Below are 13344 nucleotides of genomic sequence, written 5' to 3'. Positions count from 1 at the left end.
AGGCGGCCGGAAGTGCGTACGTCCGGCGGAAGTGCTCCCCCAGCGCGCGTCCGCCAGCCCAGGACTAGCAGGTAGGCGGGGCCCCTGGCTCTCAACTCTGAGGACCAGGGGCCTGAGACGGAGAGGGAGCCCCGAAATCCTGAAGAGGTCGTTCGGGTTCTGGTCAGGGAGGGCCGAAAAGTTTCGGGGTGTTGGGTTCACGGCGACCTCTGGTGGCAACCGGGGCCTAGTCGAGCCCGGCCGCCACAGGACCGGCGTGCGGGAGCTTCAAGTTCCCGCGTGGAGACAGGATTTGGGGCCGTGGCCGGGGCTGCTCCCTGACCGCGTCCGGAAGGTTGCGGTCCAAACGCAGCTCTCTTCCAGCCGGAAACGGGAAAGGGGTGCTCTCCGCCCTTACTTCTCTGTGCCTTTCTGGACTTGACAGCTTCCCTCAAGGCGAGTCCGCCCGGGGGTTTTCCTCAGTAACGTCCGCACTAGGAAACATCTCAGAAAGGCTGTCCTCCCCCCCCACCCCACCCCGTCACCACCCCCAACGAGGCCCCCTGGATGTCTTCCTAGAAAGAGGGAGGTGTGTTTCAGTTGCAGGCGGTTCCAGTGGGAGCTATCTGGACTGCTTTAGGCCAAGATTATACCTAGTGAATAAAAACTACTTGCAAATGGTTTTTCTTTCCCCAACCAGCTCCACCCCACGGTGGTTTGTTTGCACGTCGAGCTTCTTGTAGTTCTGATGAGCAGTGTCACTTTCCTCAAGCGTATGACACTGGGACTTCAAGAGCTGGAGGTGTATGCAATTTGAGACCTGTCAGCACTGTGCAGAGTCCAGAGTGATAAGAGACAGGTGAGCCCGGTGGGCGTGGCTCAGTGGCTGAGCGAGAACCTAGGGACCAGGAGGTCACAGTTCGATTCCAGGTCAGGGCACATGCCTGGGTGGCAGCTAGATCCCTAGTAAGGGGTGTGCAGGAGGCAGCCAACCAACGATTCTCTCTCATCATGATGTTTTTTTTCTCTTCCTCTCTGAAATAAATAAAAAAGTTTTTGTTTTGTTTTTTAAAAAAAGAGACAAGTGAGCATGAATGAGTAGTTTCCTCTCCAGATTAGCTTTTGGTAAAAGATGCACCACCTTTATTGAATGCTAGATGGTGCCAGCGAGTTAATCTTTCTGGGGTAAATCTCAATGTAGCGCCAGGTTAAGGCTTTTAAAGTTTCTCTGGAATTTATTTAGAATAGCTTTACCTCCCTAAAATATGTTGTGCCTTTATACACATCATCCAGTTATTGAGTATCGAGGCTAAGCGGAATCAGACTAATTTTCTGCTTTCAGAACTTTTACAGTTGGAGAGAAAGACACAGAAAACACGCTATAATGAACTCATATAATTCAGGGAAGAAAAAAGTCGTAAATAGAGAATAAGATGTGGAATGCAGCCCTGGCCAGTGTGGCTATGTGGTTATAGCATAGGCTGGGTATGGAAGGGTCACAGGTTCAATTCTGGGTCAAGGGCACATACCTGGGTAGCTGGTTCCCTCCATGCCCTGCGGTGGGGGCACCTGCGGGAGGCAACCAGTTGATGTGTCTCACATTGATGTTTCTCTTTCTCTCCCCTCCCTCCCTTCCACTCTCTGAAAAGCAATGGAAAAAATATCCTCAGGTGAGGATTAACAACAACAACAAAAACCAACAGCCACACACACAAAAAAGACTCCTCTTTTCATAATTGATTTGCCAATTATTTATCCAGTATGTTTTGTGTGTGCAGCGTTGTGCTAGATGCTGGTTTATAAAGAGAAAGCAAAATCCCTACTCTCAAATAACTCACAACCTAGTGAGTGGGGGTAACCAAAGAAGGCATTATGGAGGAGGTGGACTTGAGCTAGACCCTTAAGACTGAATGACCTGGGCTTGTCAGCTAGAAAAAAATGCAGGCTCCCAAGAGAAGGATGAAAGTTCATAGCATTTTCTGAAATAGCAAATAGTCCAGCGTGGTTAGACTATAGGAAATTAATCCTGAAAAGACACTTTTGGTTTTATCTCAGGTTTGCCTTGAATTTTACTGGAAAATACAACAGATTTAAAATAAAATTTAAATATGTATTTCCAGGAGAAATTTTACATGACGCATAGCTATCATAAATTACACTTCTGGCTATACTCATTTACATTTACATGTTAATGATTGTAGATTATTTAGTTTTAAGAGATATGGCAGGTAGTAAGAGTAGATTTTCACTGATTAAATTCTACTTTGAATATGATGTAAGGAATTCTCTTCACTGAAGTTCACATATCAAATTGTCTGATAATGATTATGTGTAGGAAAATTTTAAATGTTTTAATATGTTACCCTAGGATTTAGGTTTCAATGAATGGTTTATACCTAATACTAGGCAATATGTGTTTCCCGAAAGGAATGTAAGTTTAATTTTTATAAATAGAAAAACTTAAATGCTATAAATGTTAGATGCATACAATATCAACACCAAAATCAGTAGCTCTTCTCTACATCAGCAATAATCAGGAATTATAATAATGAAAACCCTATTCCCAATATTAACAAAAAATACAAAATATCTAAGAATAGCCAATGTTCAAGGCCTTTGTGAAAAAAATATTTTCTTTTTAAAAATTATAAAAGAAAGCCTAAATAAAATACATATTGCTTGATAGGAAGATTCAAATTTCAAGGATACGAGTTTTCTCCACATTAGTGTCTAACTTAAATGTAAGCCCTGTCAAAATGTCAATTGAATTTATTTATTTATTGTTTATCCTCACCCGATGATATTTTTCCATTGATATTTAGAGAGAGTGGAGGGGGAAAGACAGAGAGAAACATCAATGTGAGAGAGACACATCGATTGGTTGCCTCCCACATGGGGATTGAGCCTGCAACCGAGGTATGTGCCCTTGACTGGAATCGAACCTGGGACCCTTCAATCCGAAAGTTTACACTCTATTCACTGAACCAAGCCAGTTAGGGCTCAATTTAATTTCTAAGAAAACTTGACAGACTGATTTTAAATTCATCTAAATTTCTTCTGGAAATACATATCTAAAAGAGGAAATGCACATGAATAACGAAGAGTTATTGGGGGGAAGAAACCCACAGTAATAAAAGCAACTTCTTATCAGTTATCATTATACATCAGCTCTAAAGCTATAAAAATTAAAATAGTAAAGCAATGCCTTAGGACCAGAATATTATCAATGAAACACTATTGAGCCACGATTGAGTACATTAAAGGTGGCATAAATGAATACTGACTAGTAAATAGTGTTTGGGCAATTGACTATCCATTTGAAAGAAAATAAAAGACCCCTAACTTCACAGCATTAGCAAAAAATGTAGGTGGCTTAAAGAGCTGAATGTTAAAAATACATATATAAAAGTTTTAGAATAAAAAATATATATTTTCAAATCTTGAGATAGTTAGGGCCTGCTTTCATGGGGCACAGACTAAGAAGATTTAAGGAGAAGATAGATTTGACCATTAAAAGTAATTATTGTGATAAAAACATCATAAGTAGAATTTAAAGTCAGGAGACAAGAGATAATATTTGCAACATAAATACAAAGTCTTTGTATCCATCTTATATAAGTCAGTAAGGGAAATACAATCCAGTAGAAAAATGGGCACATTTTCAAAGAAGAAATTCATATCAAAAGTTGTTCATGCCCACACAATATTAGGTAAATACACATACGACCAGCAAGATAATACTAGGAGTGTTCTTTTTTAAAAAAATATATTTTTATTGATTTCAGAAAGTAAGGGAGAGGGGGAAAGATAGAAACATCAATGATGACAGAGAACATTGACTGGCTGCCTCCCGCACACCCCTACTAGGGATCAAGCCTGCAACCTGGGCATGTGCCCTTGACCGGAATCGAACCTGGGACCCCTCAGTCCGCAGTCTGAAGCTCCATCCACTGAGCCAAACCAGCTAGGGCCTAGGAGTGTTCTAAGTCCTGGAACATACTAAGAATGAAAAAGAATATTATAATGAATCTGTATTCACACCTGATCTATTTCTTTATAAATCTGTATCTTCATCTATCAAATCTGTTTAAGGTGAGATAGACCCACTAGTGAAGACTTCTAATTAATTCATCAAGTCAATTAAGAAGATTGCCAGGCCCTGGCCAGTGTGGCTCAGTTGGTTGAGCACCATCCCATGCACCAAAGGGTTGCCAGTTCAATTCCCTGTCAGGGATCAGGGCACATGCTCTGGTTGCTGGCTCCATCCCTGGTAGGGAGCATGCAGGAGGCCACTGATAGATGTTACACTTTTGCATCGATGTTTCTGTCTCTCCCTCTCTTCCTCTCTCTCAAAAAATTAATTTTAAGAAATATTTAAAATGAAAACACTTAGAAAAAAAAGAAAGAAAACTGCCAAGCATTTTTGTGGGGTGAGTTTAAACTTTTATATATAAACTAGAGGCTCAGTGCACAAAAATTTGTGCACTCGGGGGGGGGGGGTCCCCCAGCCCGGCCTGTGCCCTCTCGCAGTCTGGGACCCCTCGTAAGATAACGACCTGCTGGCTTAGGCCTGCTTCCGGGTGGCAGAGGGCACGCCCAATCCCTAGGTGCAGCCCCTGGTCAGGCTCAGAGCAGGGCCAATTGGGGAGTTGGGGCGTCGCCCCGTCATGCTCAGAGCAGGGCGGATCGGGAGGTTGTGATGCCACCCTCAGTCACGCTCAGGGTAGGGCCGATTGGGGGGTTGGGGCACCACCCCCTGTCACACTCAAGGCAGGGTCGATGGGGAGGTTGCGGCGCCACCCCCTGTCATGCACAGAGCAGGGCCGATCAGGGGGTTGGGGCGCTGCCCCCTGTCACTCACAGAGCAGGGCCGATCAGGGGGTTGGGGCGCTGCCCCCTGTCACGCACAGAGCAGGGCCCATCAGGGGTGTTGGGGCTCCGTACCCTGTCACGCACAGAGCAGGGCCGATCAGGGGGTTGAGGAGCTCCCCGCTGTCACTCACAGAGTAGGGCCGATAGGGGAGTTGGGGCACCGCCCCCTGTCACACACAGAGCAGGGCGGATAAGGGGGTTGGGGCGCTGCACCCTGTCACACTCAGGGCAGGGCCAATGGGGAGGTTATGGCTCTACCCTGTCACACAGCAAGGCCCATGGAGGGGGGTTGGGGCGCCACCCTCTATCACCCACAGAGCAGGGCCGATCAGGGGGTTGGGGCGCCGCCACTGTCACACTCGGGGCAGGGCCGATGGAGAGGTTATGGCTCTACACTGTCACACACAGAGCAGGGCCGATCAGGGGGTTGGTGGGCTGCACCCTGTCAAACACAGAGCCGCAGGGCAATCAGGGGATTGGGGAGCTCCCCCCTATCAGGCACAGAGCAGGGCAGATAGGGAGGTTGTGGCCCCGCCCCCTGTAACACACAGAGCCGCAGGGCGATCAGGGGGTTTGGGCGCTGCCCCCTGTCACGCTGATCCCGGTGCCGGGAGCCTCACTGCTCCGCTGATCCCGGTGCTGGGAGGCATATTACCCTTTTACTATATAGAATAGAGGCCTGGTGCATGGGTGGGGGCTGGCTGGTTTGCCCTGAAGGGTGTCCTGGATCAGGGTGGGGGTCCCCACTGGGGTGCCTGTCCAGTCTGGGTGAGGGGCTGAGGGCTGTTTTCCGGAAGCGAGTGACTGAAGCTTCCAACCGCTCCTTGTTTTCTTTCTTTTTTTTTTTATTCTGGGCCAGCTTTAGCTCTGAGGCCTCGCTGCTGAAAACATCGATACAATGTTGCTAAAGCCTGGCTGAATGAAAGCCGGTTTCTGGGGTTTTGTTTATCTTCTTATTTGCAACATAGTACATAGTTGCTTAGAGTTGTAGCTCAGAGGCCGGCAAGTGAGGCGGGGAACGTTGGAGTCCTCCTTCACTGCAGCAAGCAAGCCTCATGTTCTCTTCCAGCTGCCTGGCTGCCGGCCGCCATCTTGGCTGACAGTTAATTTGCATATACTCACTGATTAGCCAATGAAAAGGGTAGCGGTCGTACGCCAATTACCATGTTTCTCTTTTATTAGTGTAGATTGAGATTTTCTTTGCACAACTATATTTCCCACACCTATAGCTAAGAAAGAGTATAGCCTATTTAAAATTTTCCTGGTATGTTGAATCATTTTAGATAGCCAACTATATACTGTATGTGGGTTTATTGTTCTGTTTAGGGATTAAAATGGCTTCCAGAGGAAAGACAGAGACAAGCAAATTAAAGCAGAATTTAGAAGAACAGTTGGATAGACTAATGCAGCAATTACAAGATCTGGAGGAATGCAGGTAATAGTATAATTGTATGCTGTTACGCTGTAAAAATGCCTTTTTTCTGCAGCATGATTACAAACTCCATGAGTTCAGGCCCATGTGTGATTTGTACTCCTCCTGTAGTGTTCTTCACAGTGCTTTGTCTGGTGGAGAAATTAAGTTAATGTAGGCTTTGAGGTCATAAAGGCTGGGAGGTGAAAGTCTTTCATTTAATTACAAAGCAAGTGTGAACGTGGGCAAAATACTTAAGTTTCCGTTTCCATATATGTGAAGTGGAAATAATAACACCTACCTTGTCTTCAGTATTTAAAATAACCCTCATAGGGTGCTGAAGGCAGGGGTGTGGGGCTTGGAGGGGTAAATGGGGGGAAAAGGGGACATATGTAATACCTTCAACAATAAAGAATTATTAAAATAATAAAATAGCCCTGCTTGGCATCAAGCTGAGAAGGTTCTACTTGAACTTCTGGTGTATTTTTAGTCTTGACTGCTTAAAAGACCAAGACTCTTCAGCCATGGTAAATATTACAAATGAAGGAGCCAACAAAATGCTCGGATGGAGTAGGTGCTCCATAAATAATAACTGTTGTTATTTGTAGTAAGTGTTTAATAAATGCTTTGTTTGATGCATGAAAATAACCTCTTACTCAAATGGCAAGCACTGTATTCCTGTTGTATTTCAAGGTGCACAAAATTTTACCTACCATTAATGATAATAACTAGTATCTTTTACATGCCAAGCACTTTCCATATTTCATTTAATGCTCCTAGCAACCCTATAAGGAGGGCACTATTATTATCTTCAATTTATAGATACAGAAAGTGAGGCTTCGCTATGTTAACAATCTTGCCCAAGTTTATATCATTGATTTATAGACTGCTTAAAAGGAAGTTATTGCCGAAACCGGTTTGGCTCAGTGGATAGAGCGTCGGCCTGCGGACTGAAAGGTCCCAGGTTCGATTCCGGTCAAGGGCATGTACCTGGGTTGCGGGCACATCCCCAGTGGGAGATGTGCAGGAGGCAGCTGATCGATGTTTCTCTCCCATCGATGTTTCTAACTATCTATCTCTCTCCCTTCCTCTCTGTAAAAAATCAATAAAATATATTTTTAAAAAAAGGAAGTTATTATGTGGTTTAAATGTGCCTCATTTTGTTAAAAGAAAAATGTTTAGTTAAAGTAACCACATTGCAGCAAAATGCCCACATTTTTAATATCTGAATACACCCATCATTAGTATTTTGATATTTCGTTTTAGCCTTTTTCCCCCAAGATATTTTTTTGTAAATATATGTATCTGAAGTCTCAGTGTACAAATACTAACATTGTTGTTTTCACTTGGAACTCTGTATTTTATATATTATATTCACTGTACTTCAGAGAGGAACTTGATGCAGATGAATATGAAGAAACCAAAAAGGAAACGCTGGAGCAACTAAGTGAATTTAATGATTCACTGAAGAAAATTATGTCTGGAAATATGACTTTGGTAGATGAACTAAGTGGAATGCAACTGGTAAGCATAATTACTTACCTAGATGACACAGTTAGGTCATTTTTTTCTTCTTTCTTTTTTTTTTTGGTAAGTATATTTAAGATAGAAAATTTATCCTTTTTTTTAGGTTTAACTTCTAGGTGAGTGTCCACTTGTGGATAAAATAGCATATGCTTCCAGATCTTTATTTAGTTACTAGAGGCCCAATGCATGGCATTGTGCACCTGTGGGGTCCCTCAGCCTAGCATGCGGGGATAGGGCCGAAACCGGCAGTCTGACATCCCCTGAGGGGTCTCTGCAAGAGGGCACAGGCCAGGCCAAGGGACCCCACCAGTGCACAATCAGGGCCGGGGAGAGACTGTGGGACTGTGGGAGGGCTCCAGGGTGTGTTCGGCCCATCCTAATCGGCCGGACCCCAGCAGTAAGCTATCCTACCAGTCAGAGCGTCTGCCCCCTGGTGGTCAGTGCATGTCATAGCGAATGGTTGAACGGCTTTAGCATATCATTAGCATTACACTTAGATTGGTTGAATGGACTACCAGATACTTATCATACTAGTATTAGGCTTTTATTATATAGGATATACTTGACTCCAATGACATGCACAGAAATAGCAAATGGAAACTAAAATTGTAACAGTATTTGATAAATAAAGAAGGCCTATTAATAACTGAAGACCCATCAATCAGTTGCAACATCTGATTCACTGGAATATTTTGGTTAGTTTTCACCTTGTATTTCTAGGCTATCCAAGCAGCTATCAGCCAGGCCTTTAAAACCCCAGAGGTCATCAGATTGTTTGCAAAGAAACAACCAGGTCAGCTTCGGACAAGATTAGCGGAGGTAAAGTTTCTTTAAATTGACCCAATGGCTGTGTGTATTTTTTTTCTTAGCCCAACAATTTGCTCATGTTATTCTGAAGTTTAAAAATTGGTCAGTTGAGAATGTACAGCACCAAGAGTGAACCCTAATGTAAACTGTTTCAGTGTAGGTTCATCAATTGAAACAAATGTCCCACTCTGGTGGGGGATGTTTGTAATGGAGAGGCTGTGCGTGAGTGGGGGCAAGAGGTATATGGGAAATCTCAGTTCCTTTCACTCAATTTACTGTGAACCTAAAGCTGCTCTAAAAAAGTCCATTTTTAAAAAATTGGTCAAAATTTGTCCTTTGAGCAGTTATTGTTGATTTTGAATTCAGAAGGTTAAACAGCAAGTGGCAGTTTAAATTGCGACTGACCACTTCTACTTGAACTCTACCGGTAAGGTTTTACTACTTACTTCTGAAGCTCTGAGTTGAAATCCCATCTAGAATTCATTAGCATTGCTTTGTGTGTGTGTGTGTGGCCTTTCTCACCTAAGGATTTCAAATGTCTTTATAAACCTGATACTTGAAGAAATGTTTATAAACTTGAATGTAATAAAGGCATTAATGGTTATTTGCAAGCACTGGTAATTCAGTAGGATAGTGGTTAGGAGTATGAACTTAGGTCAGACTGGCCTGGATTTGTATTCCTGCTCCATGTAGAGATATGTGACCTTGGAGAAGTTATTTTGTTCAAACTCTTGTGCCTCAATTTCCCCACCTGTAAAAAAAGGTGATAATAATAGTTTCTCCCTCTTATAGTTGTTATGAGGATTAAATGAAATAATATATGTAGAGCACATATTATATGTAATATGTAATATGTAAAGCACATAGAATAGTACCAATGTATAGTATATACTATCACTGTTTCTAGTGGTAAAGGCAATATTTAACCCAAGTACCAGGAGGCCTGATACCAATGACCTCATTCAAGCCTATAAACCACACTTGAGTTTAATAAGTTCTTAGGATGGATCCTCTCTAAAGGAAGCTGTTGCCTTACTAATCCCTAATCCCTAAACTCTACTACTAAACAGTTTGTAACTAAGACTGGTTATGATTAGCATTAAGATTTATTAGAACTATGTAATAGCATTTCTATCATGTTTGTCTTAAATTGTTTCTTTAATTCCTTATAATATTAATCAGCTAGGGGATATTTTTTAAAGAAGTAGACCTGAAGAGCTGTATTTTATGCATAGAATGTTTTTAACTTAAATACCGTATGCTTTGTGTTCATCCATTATAGATGGATAGAGATCTCATGGTTGGGAAGCTGGAAAGAGACTTGTACACTCAACAGAAAGTGGAGATACTAACAGCTCTCAGGAAACTTGGAGAGAAGGTACCTGTGTTTAATTTAATATAAGATAGCATTAGCCATAAAGAAAAGGTGTAAAGTATTTGGTACAGAACTTCTTGATCTGTGATCTAGTTTATAGCCCTGAGGCATTCTTAGCAGTGGTTCCCAGAACTGCCTGTTAAGATTTGAACCCACTACACCGGACTTGTTTTGCTTTGTTTAGTTGACTGCAGATGATGAGGCCTTCTTGTCAGCAAATGCAGGTGCTATTCTCAGCCAGTTCGAGAAAGTCTCTACAGACCTTGGTGAGTAGCTCGTATTTCTGAAAGTTGGACATGAATTACTGTCCAATGGACAGATAGCGTAGGTGAGATAACATGATGGCTTTCTCAGATTGAGTTTAGAGGTAAAACCAGAATTGTTTTCTTTATAAATCCCTTTTATTGAGTTTATTTCCCAAAACTTTATAATCACACAATTAAGTTAATATAGCCTAATGCTTTAAGAATATTTGTCATCTAAATGTAAATATAAAAGTAAACTAAATTTTTACCATTTGCAACCAATAAGAGACCCTTGGAGCTGATTGTTGGTTGGAGGGGAAGGAAACTGGGATGGCTTAGGGAAAAGCTTAGGGGAATGCGCTGGTAATAGAAGCGAACTTTATCTCTGTTTCAATGTGTATGTGATAAGTTTTCGCCTCTTTGCCTGGAACTGTAAATGCATTTGAAATGACCTTTTCGTTTTCATTTATGTGTCTCTCTTAGGCTCTGGAGACAAAGTTCTTGCTTTGGCAAGTTTTGAGGTTGAAAAAACAAAAAAATGACGTGGTGTGGAAGCTTGGGACAGTGATCACATTCTTGTTGTAAATGGCGTTTTTCTTCTGGGGATTTTGAGTCATTGCAGAGAAATCAAGAGATTCTTCAAGTGCATTCATAACCTAAGAAAAGGTGACAAAAACATACTCGTGGCTTCTGTTTGTGCCCTTCACCATTGTGCTTTCTGTAGGGCAGCCTTCTGGGTGATCCTGGACTTGGTGGGATGGAGGGATCTCTAGACCTATTCATTATGATTTGTCTGTTTAAAGAGAATATAGAAAATAGTTCCTGTTTTTTTAAGGCTCTTTGTTTTTCGGTGCTGATAGTAAATGAAAATATATGAGCTAGTGATTCTTTTCTGCTCAGAATTTATCCCCACTTGTGTTGGAGTGAATAGTGTAGCAACAACATTAATAGACCTCATAAGTGTTCATAGAATTTTAGAGTCCTAAGTGATCTTAGAAGTCATTTTCACTTAATAAACAAGGAAACCGAGGCTCAGAAAGAAAGTGACTTGCTTAAAGTCACATCAGAGAGTTGGGGATAAAACTCGGGGGTCCAAACTCCCCATTTCGTGTCCATTGAATTTTATTTTTTTTTCAACCTATGTTGTTTTTTGAAAAGAATTAACATATATTTGTACAAGTCCATGTTTATAAAAATTCGATGTCCTAACAAAAAGTTGTCACTAAGGGACCATTCCCCGGCCTGTAAGCTCTCCTGATGAATAGGGTCTATTGTCTCTCTGAGTTTTGAGCCTGGAACAATGGCAGCCCTGTTGAGAGTCTCCTGAAGTAACTTAACCTCCTGTGTTGTTTCACCAGGGGAGTAATTGGAAGTGGCAGCTAGAGGCCCTCCCTGTGTGTGACCTCTTTGCTAAAACCCGTTGGGTGGTGACTGCAGATTACTGTTTACTAGTCAGTTTTTGGAGAAACACAAAATACGTTCTGAGGAGAAGCAGGTTTCTCTCCTGAGTGTTTACATCTCTGTATATAGATGTCCCCATTTGCATGTATGTTGTTCCTAGGCTCTGGCTATTTTATAGTCTTTCATATGTTTCTCAATACTCTTTTTCTTTGCACTTTATACAAATTAAAAAATCTTTAAAGCTTCATATAAACTGTAAACTCAACTAGGTGCTCTGTCAACTAGACAAAATAGGGGAACTCAGATACATGAATGCCTTATTTGGAGCTTTTAATGGATAATTTTTCATATATTGGTTTATGATGGCCCAAAACTCATTGAAATTGTGACAAACCAAGAAAAGGCAAATTATCTGCTCTTCATTTAGGGCTTTATGGCCAATCATCATTACTTCATTATTCTATATTTTTGTTTTAACCACGGTGAAATTCACATAACATTCACCATTTTAAAGTGTACAGTTCAGTGGCATTTAGAACATTCACAGTATTATACAATCACCACCACTGTTTAGTTACAAAACATTTTCATTAGAAACTCCCTGTTCCCTCCTAGCCCTGCAGCCACCACTAATTTACTTCCTATCTCTATGGATTTACCTAAGCTGGATATTTCATATAAATACATTCGTACAGTATGTGACCTTTTGGGTCTGGCTACTTTCAGTTAGTGTAATATTTTCGAGGTTAATCCACATCAGTATGTCATTCCTTTTAACAGGGAAAATATTCCCTTGCATGGGTGCCCTATTGTGTTTTTCCATTTATCTCTTGATGAACATTTTTTTCCCCACTCATTGGCTATTGTGCTATTAACATTGGTGTGTGAGTACTTGTTTTAGTACCTGTTTTCAGCTCTTTTGGATATAGTACCTAGGAATGGCATTGCTGTGCTGTTGTTTTAAGCCTTAGCAAGCTTTCCCCTTCCCCTCCAGTAGCAGGATGAGGAAAATTAGCAATATTTTGTATTTCAAAGGGGCCTAGATGAATCTGGGGTCCTTAATTTTGGTTTCCCTTAAACTTTCTATTAGACCAACATCAGTGAAATATTTTGTCATTAACCACATTAATATATTCATTTTGTAAGCAATAACTAGTACTCAATTTAAAATTAATCTTCCTTTAAAAGAGGTCAAGTTTGCAGTGCCTAGCAAGACACTGCCAATCATGGCCATGTGCTCTTTGACAGGTTACTTCAGCTTTTTGAGCCTCTTTTTCCTCTTCTATTCAGTGGGGATAATAGGACCTACTACCACACAGGATTACCGTGATTACTGTGCGTTCCCCTCTCTTCCTTAGGACAGAAACAAGTTTTGCATTGGGGTTAATCCACCACTTAACAGTTCTTTCAAGGGCATATGATATATTTTGTTTCACAAATTTGATATTTAATTCAGAATAATAATTTGAAAAATAAATCATTTGAAAATTCTATACAGCTGTAGTTATTAAATGACTTGCAAACTATGTTTCCTGTTCATATTTTGCTATATTTAATCTTCTAGTGTTTTAGACCTCTTGGGAGGTCTCAAACTGCAATAACTAATGCTGAGGCAGCTAACTTTTTTACATCCTTGGGTCAAGCTGATATTTTCATGAACAGAATTCTTGTTTTTTTTCAAAGAACTGGAGGAAGCAAAGTAAATTCCAATGAGCAAGTGTCCAACT

At 41.5% G+C, this 13344-nt stretch overlaps 1 protein-coding gene across 7 annotated transcripts; it reads left to right on the top strand.

The window, feature by feature from the left end:
- Positions 1 to 26: 26 nt before the first annotated feature.
- LZIC (leucine zipper and CTNNBIP1 domain containing) lies at positions 27 to 13143 on the top strand. Of its 7 annotated transcripts, XM_023746347.1 has the most exons (8): positions 126 to 147; positions 680 to 838; positions 6178 to 6286; positions 7651 to 7786; positions 8510 to 8608; positions 9879 to 9974; positions 10156 to 10237; positions 10700 to 13143. In XM_023746347.1, exons 3-8 carry the CDS (start codon positions 6186 to 6188, stop codon positions 10756 to 10758), a joined length of 573 nt encoding a protein of 190 aa, XP_023602115.1. In that variant the 5' UTR covers positions 126 to 147; positions 680 to 838; positions 6178 to 6185; the 3' UTR covers positions 10759 to 13143. The 7 variants fall into 7 exon arrangements, with proteins under 7 accessions (XP_023602118.1, XP_006105341.1, XP_023602117.1 ...); XM_023746350.1 differs by lacking the exons at positions 126 to 147; positions 6178 to 6286 and adding an exon at positions 27 to 71 and having other exon boundaries at positions 676 to 838; XM_006105279.3 differs by lacking the exons at positions 126 to 147; positions 680 to 838 and adding an exon at positions 32 to 71.
- Positions 13144 to 13344: the final 201 nt, after the last annotated feature.

This window comes from Myotis lucifugus, unplaced genomic scaffold (assembly GCF_000147115.1).
Source record: "Myotis lucifugus unplaced genomic scaffold, Myoluc2.0 scaffold_658, whole genome shotgun sequence".
Classification (NCBI taxonomy): Eukaryota; Metazoa; Chordata; class Mammalia; order Chiroptera; family Vespertilionidae; genus Myotis; species Myotis lucifugus.
This window is presented reverse-complemented; position numbering and strand designations above follow the sequence as displayed.

Excerpts from the sequence above, each read along its gene's own strand:
- LZIC (XM_006105279.3), top strand. The coding sequence starts at position 6,186 with ATGGCTTCCAGAGGAAAGACAGAGACAAGCAAATTAAAGCAGAATTTA. Across the intron at positions 6,287-7,650 it reads CAAGATCTGGAGGAATGCAG|AGAGGAACTTGATGCAGATG; the intron begins GTAATAGTATAA and ends ACTGTACTTCAG. Across the intron at positions 7,787-8,509 it reads AACTAAGTGGAATGCAACTG|GCTATCCAAGCAGCTATCAG; the intron begins GTAAGCATAATT and ends TTGTATTTCTAG.